Source organism: Corapipo altera, unplaced genomic scaffold, assembly GCF_003945725.1.
Source record: "Corapipo altera isolate COAL_440 unplaced genomic scaffold, ASM394572v1 60592, whole genome shotgun sequence".
In the NCBI taxonomy this organism is placed as follows: Eukaryota; Metazoa; Chordata; class Aves; order Passeriformes; family Pipridae; genus Corapipo; species Corapipo altera.
The window spans coordinates 1-5,625 of record NW_020886679.1 but is presented as its reverse complement, the minus strand read 5'-3'; the positions used below and the strand labels follow the sequence as shown (position 1 = coordinate 5,625).

The following is a 5,625-nucleotide window of genomic DNA, read 5'->3' as shown; positions in this document are numbered from 1 at the left end:
TGGGGGGTTTTGGGGTGGGGTCTGGGGGAGTTTGGGGTGGGGTCTGGGGGAGTTCAGGGTGGGGTCTGGGGGGTTTTGGGATGGGGCCGGGGGGGTTTTGGGGTGGGGTCTGGTGGGTTTTGGGGTGGGGGCCCCCCCGGTGTGCCCAGAGCAGCCCCGGCGCCAGCCCGGCCGGGCTGTTTATACCACACCGCAGAGCAAACCCTGCACCCCTCAAAGCCCCCCCGTGGCTCGAGGGGTCCGTCACGGGGCTGGGGAGCACTGGACACCCCCCTGGGACCCCCCAAAACCTCCCCCCCCTTCCAGGTACCTGAAGATCACCCCCATCCCCCTGGTGGACCCCCCTCAGTTCAGCTTCCAGTGGGGGCCCCGGGCGGCCGAGGAGACCTCCAAGGAGGACATCCTGAACTTCGTGGCGAAGGTGAGGCCCTGCTGGGGGGGCTCTCTGGGTTTTGGGGGGCTCCATTTGACCCCCCACCCCCCCGTTTTACTCCCACCCAGGTGCAGGGGAAGAGCCCCAAGTTCTGGACGAGTCAACACAACGAGGCCACGGCCCCCAAGGCCCCCCCAAAATAAAGGTTCCCCCTTGGTGTGCAGCCCCCCCCCCCCACTGTCCAGGCTCAGTGTTACGAGGTTTATTTTTTGGGGGGGACCCCCCTTTGCCCTGGGGGACCCCCCATCCTTCCCCAGGGACCCTCAGAAGTGCTCGGGGACGGTGTTGAGGGCGTCGGCCGCCGTGCGGTTGATGTCGACGTTCTGTGGGGTGAGGAAATGGGGGTTTGGGGGGACGTCCCCAAAATGTAACACCCCCCAATCTCTGGGGGGTGTTAGTGGGGTGTGCACCCTCTTTTGGGGGGGGGGCTCTCACCTGGGGTCGTTCCCGGTGGGTGTTGACGGCCTCGATGTTGAGGAAGATGGACTCGACCTCACAGCCTGGGGAGGGAGAGGGATTGTCCCTGTTCTGGGGAGGGTCACAGGGCAGGGACAGCCCTCATCTGGGGGGAACACCAGGGGGGATGGTCCCCATTTTGGGGAGGGTCACAGGGCAGGGACAGCCCTCATCTGGGGGGGACACCAGGGGGGATGGTCCCCATTTTGGGGAGGGTCACAGGGGGGACAGTCACCTTTGCTGGGGCACTGTCTCAGTTTTGGGGAGAGGATTGTCCCTGTTTTGGGGGTAGGTACCAGGGGAACAGTTCCCTTTTGGGGTCATGGTCCCCATTTTGGGGGGGGACATTGGAGGGACAGTCCCATTCTGAGGGGGACTGTCCCCATTTTGGGTTGGGACACTTGGGGGACAGACACAGTCATTATTTTGGGGGGGATTGTCCCCGTTTGGGGGTGACACTCCCCATTTTGGGGGGACACCCCCCTGCTCACCATAAGCCACGGGGGTCAACTTGAGCACCGTGTGCAGGGGGCACTTGAGGTGGGGCAGCGCACGGGGGGGGGGAGAATAAGATGAGGTGGGGGGACAGCAGGCCTGGGGTGTCCCCAGAGCGTCCCCAGAGCGTCCCCAGTGTCCCCAGAGTGTCCCCAGAGTGTCCCCAGGGCCTCACTCGCGCTCTTGTCCAGGAAATAGGCCAGCAGGCACCGCATCACGGCCTGGTGACACACCACCAGGACGTTCTCCTGCCGCTCCAGCTCCATGATCACGGGCTCCAGCCGCTGCACCAGGTCCTCGTACGACTGCGGAGGGGGCGTCAGGGGGGGGGTCCCCGGGGCCCTGCGGCCCCCCCGGGGGTCCCAGGGGCACGGGGGGCATGGGGGTACCTCGCCCTTGGGGTAACGGTAGCGATACTTGTCCTGGTCGCGCAGCGCCAGCTCCTTGGGGTAGCGCTCCTGGATCTCCTCGTAGGTCATCTCCTCGCACACCCCCTGCGGGATGGGGGGGTCAGGGGGGGCCGGGCTGTGCCCTGTGCCCCCCCCTTCCTCCCCAAAACCAGGGCGTGGCTCACGGCGTCGATCTCGTTGAGGGCCTTCCACTGCTCGTAGGGCACCCCCAGCGCCTCGGCCGTCTCGATGGTGCGTCGCATGTGGCTCGTCCACACCTTCAGCTCCCGGATGCTCTGGCTGCGGATGAACTGGGCCAGCGCCTGGGCATACTGGGAGGGGGCGGGGCTGAGGCTGGGGGACACTGGGGGGGACGGGACAGTCCCCCTTTTGGGGGGGATCACCGAGAGGGACAGTCCCCACACCTTGGGGCGTGGCTCTCGCTGGGCCCTCTGAGCACACCCCAGAGGGATGGGGGGCATTTTGGGGGGTGGCTCTCACTGGGCACCCCCCTCACCCCAGAGGGATGGGGCGTGTCCTGAACCACACCTGTGGAAGGTGTGGGGTTCTGGGAGCTCCACCCCCCTGTGGGTGTGGCTTCAGAATGTTAATTTACACATCGAGGTGTGGTCTTCTGGAAGCTCCGCCCTTTTGTGGCTCTGACCCCTCCCTGTCCCCACAGCCCTGGGTGTCCCCCTCCAGAGTGTCCCTGTGGGTTAAGCTGGCTCTGCCCCTCTGTCCCCACCTGCCTGCCCCATGGGGACAGCCCTGAGTGCCCCCCCCCCCCCCCCCCAAAGTTAGGCGGTCTCGGCCCCCCCCCCCCCCTGTCCCCACCTGTCTGTGCCCCCCCGCCCCCCTGTCCCCACCTGTCTGTGCCCCCCAGCCCCTCCATCCCCACCTCTCTGCCCCATGGGGACAGGGCCGAGTCCCCCCTGATCCTGCTCCTCAGGTTGAGCTGTTCTGTGCCCCCCAGCCCCTCGGTCCCCACCTGTCTGTGCCCCCTCTGTCCCCACCTGCCTGCCCCGTGGGGACAGGGCCGAGTCCCCCCCGATCCTGCCCTTGAGGTTGAGCTGGCTCTCCCCGTGGCGGCTCAGGTAGATGGCCCTGGGGGTGACGTGGATGTTCATCAGGTAGTACACGGTCCTGCTCTGCACGTGGCCCTGCACCCGGTTCGCCAGGTACCGCACGCCCACGTCGAAGATCTTGATGTAGGACAGCTCGCTGGGGGGGGGGGAGGCCCGGGGGGGGGGGGGGGGGGGGGGTGTCCCGGCCCGGGGGGGGCACAGGGGGTGGTCCCACCTGTCCAGCTCGTCGTCCAGGGGCTCGTAGGTGGTTTTGTAGCACTCGATGCGCTGCAGGAAATCGGCCACCACCTCCTCCTGCACGCGGCCCTTGTAGTCGGGGCTGCTCAGCTTCACTTGCTGGGGGGGAAAACGGGTTTTTTGGGGGGGCACACGCGGCCTGACACCCCCCCGGGGTCCTGGGTGTGACCCCCGGGGTGTCACCTCCTTGTCCCACCCCCTCCCCGGGGTCTCACCTTGATGTTCTCCTCGATGATGGCGGGGTCGTTACAGATGGACTCGACAAACAGGACCTGGGGGGGGAGAAAAGGGGGCAACGGTGCCCCCCTCGTGTGGTGACACCCCCAAAGCAGTGCCAAACCCCCCCTCAGGCTCTGACACCCCCAAAACGGCAACACCCCCAAATTGGTGCCAACCCCCCCCGTGCTGTGAGACCCAAAAGCTGTCACTGCTCCCCCCAGCTGTGACACCCCCAGAGTGGTGTCACTGCCCTTCCCATATTGTGACACCCCCAAACCAGTGCCAACACCCCCCTCAGGCTGTGACACCCCCCAAATCAGTGCCACCAACCCCCCATATGGTGAACACCCCCAAAACAGCGACAACCCCCCCATAATGTGACACCCCCTGTGCCGTGACACCCCCAAAATGGTGCCACCGCCCCCCCAAACTGCAACACCCCCAAAACAGTGTCACCCCCCACGTACTGCGGACACCCCCAAACCAGGACCACCCCCAAACTGTGCTCTAGACCCCCCCTCAGTCCGTAACCCCCCAAAATTCCTGGTGCCCCCCCAGCTGCACCTTGTACCCGTTTTCCTTGGCGAACTGCAGGATCACATCCCGCCGCTCCCGCGTCGTGTTGGTGGCATCAAACACCTGGGGAGGGGTTGGGGGGGCAGTTTGGACCCCCCCCAAAATTTGGGGGGGCTCTTTTACCCCTTGTGGGGGTTGTTGTATCCCTGGGGGGGGGGTCTTACCGCCACCTGCCCCCCCTCAGAGCTCAGGTAGGTCCGGACGTCCTTGAGGGCGGCCAGGGCGCAGTGCCTGGGAATTTGGGGACGGGGGGGCCTCTTAGCTGTGCCCCCCCTCCAAATACACCCCAAAATACCCCCCTCGCCCCAAACCCCCCCCTCTGACCTGCGGATTTCCATCCCCTCGGGGTTGTCCGGGCGGAAGAACTCGTAGTTCTCGTACCTGGGCACGGCCTCCCTGCGATACTCCCCCACGTTGAACACTGCGGGAGGGGTCGGGGGGGGGCTTTAGGGGGTCCTCAAACCTTCCCCGCACCCCCCCCCAGCGCCCCAAAAACACTCACCCCGTGTGGGGGTCCCGATCCAGTTGAGGTAGCGGGTGAGTTTTCGGGAGATGTAGGTTTTGCCCCGGGCGGGCAACCCCACGAGGATCACCATGGTGGGGCAGTTGGTGAACTGGGGGACACAGGCTGGGGGGGGGGAGCGTTTGAGGGGGGTCACGGCGGTGTGACCCCCTCCCCCAGTCGGTTCTGCACCCCCAAATCCCTCCTGTGCCCCAGTGGGGGGGAGAACAACCTGCCCCCAGGGGGGCAAATCCCCCCCCTAATGCACAGGGGGGAATCCTGGGGGAAGGGGAGGGGGACAGGGGGTTCCCCAACCCCGGGGGGGGGTCAGGGAGCCCCCCCAGCCCAGGGGGAGGGGGGACACTGTAGGGTTGAGGGTCCCCCAGCCCAGCAGGGCTCAGGGGGGTCCCTTGTGCCCCTTTTTGGAGGGGAGCCTTGTTCCTCTTTTCCTCCTCATCCCGGAGTTTCCCACCCCCACGGGACTCCTGATCCCCAAGGGGGGACTGGGACCCCCAAAGGGACAGGATGGGACCCCCAGAGGGACCCCAAAAGGGACAGGAGTGGGACCCCCCAGGGGACGGGAGGAACCCCCTACACCTGTAGGGTGCATGGGGGGCAGAATTTGCCCCCCTCAGGGGCACAGGTGTGTTCCCCCCACCCCCAAATTCCCCCCCCCACACTCACCCCCCCCGTCTCAGCGGGCAGGGGGCTCAGGGACCCCCCCATTTCTGGCCGGGGGGGCCGTGCCAGCCCCTGCGGTGCCGCCGCCATGGCCGTGCCCTCTGTCCCTGTCCCTGTCCCTGTCCCCGCGGTCACTGACCGCTCACCGCCCCCGGGGTGTCCCCCCAGCCCATCCCACCCCCTACCTGGGATTTTGGGGGATTTCTCCTCCATTTTTGGGGGGGATCAGGCGGTGCCGGCGGTGCCCCCCGGGAAGGTCGCAGGTAACGTTACACTCTGGCCCGGGGCCAGGCGGGGAGGGGCTGGGGGGGCAGAGCGGCCCCCCCGCGGGGGCTTGGCCTTGTGACCTTGGGGGGCTCAGTCCCATCCCCCGGGGGTCCCGGTTCCGTTCCCTTTGGGGGTCCCGGTCCTGTTCAATCTCGATTCTCCCCCTCTCGGGGTCTCAATCCTTTCCCCTTGGGGGGCCCAGTCCCACCCCCCCCGGGTGACCAGATCTTGTCCCCTCGGGGGTCCCCATCCTGTCCCTTTGGGGGTCCCAGTCCTGCCCCCCCC

General features: G+C 67.0%; 1 protein-coding gene and 1 long non-coding RNA gene across 4 annotated transcripts; one reads left to right on the top strand and one right to left on the bottom strand.

Moving 5' to 3' along the window:
- Positions 1-282: 282 nt before the first annotated feature.
- Positions 283-619, top strand: LOC113941304. Its single transcript, XR_003525647.1, has 2 exons — positions 283-421; positions 502-619. It is a non-coding gene; the product is annotated as an uncharacterized LOC113941304 (long non-coding RNA).
- Positions 620-645: 26 nt separating this feature from the next.
- LOC113941302 (6-phosphofructo-2-kinase/fructose-2,6-bisphosphatase) lies at positions 646-5,455 on the bottom strand. 3 transcript variants are annotated; one of them, XM_027632467.1, is made up of 14 exons: positions 5,259-5,379; positions 4,393-4,518; positions 4,215-4,311; positions 4,055-4,121; positions 3,879-3,953; positions 3,311-3,367; positions 3,073-3,194; positions 2,787-2,994; positions 1,959-2,105; positions 1,774-1,878; positions 1,556-1,689; positions 1,381-1,439; positions 869-933; positions 646-756 (listed from the first exon to the last, which is right to left on the bottom strand). In XM_027632467.1, the coding sequence occupies exons 1-14, from the start codon at positions 5,284-5,286 to the stop codon at positions 697-699; spliced, it is 1,350 nt and encodes a 449-aa protein (XP_027488268.1). In that variant the 5' UTR covers positions 5,287-5,379; the 3' UTR covers positions 646-696. The 3 variants fall into 3 exon arrangements, with proteins under 3 accessions (XP_027488268.1, XP_027488269.1, XP_027488267.1); XM_027632468.1 differs by lacking the exon at positions 5,259-5,379 and adding an exon at positions 5,077-5,164; XM_027632466.1 differs by lacking the exon at positions 4,055-4,121 and having other exon boundaries at positions 5,259-5,455.
- Between the last annotated feature and the right edge of the window lie 170 nt (positions 5,456-5,625).

Coding starts and splice junctions, on each gene's coding strand:
- LOC113941302 (XM_027632466.1), bottom strand. CDS start 5,440: ATGGGACTGAGCCCCCCAAGGTCACAAGGCCAAGCCCCCGCGGGGGGG. Junction 4,312..4,392: donor GATCGGGACCCCCACACGGG/GTGAGTGTTTTT, acceptor CCCCTCCCGCAG/TGTTCAACGTGGGGGAGTAT. Junction 3,195..3,310: donor TCATCGAGGAGAACATCAAG/GTGAGACCCCGG, acceptor TTTCCCCCCCAG/CAAGTGAAGCTGAGCAGCCC.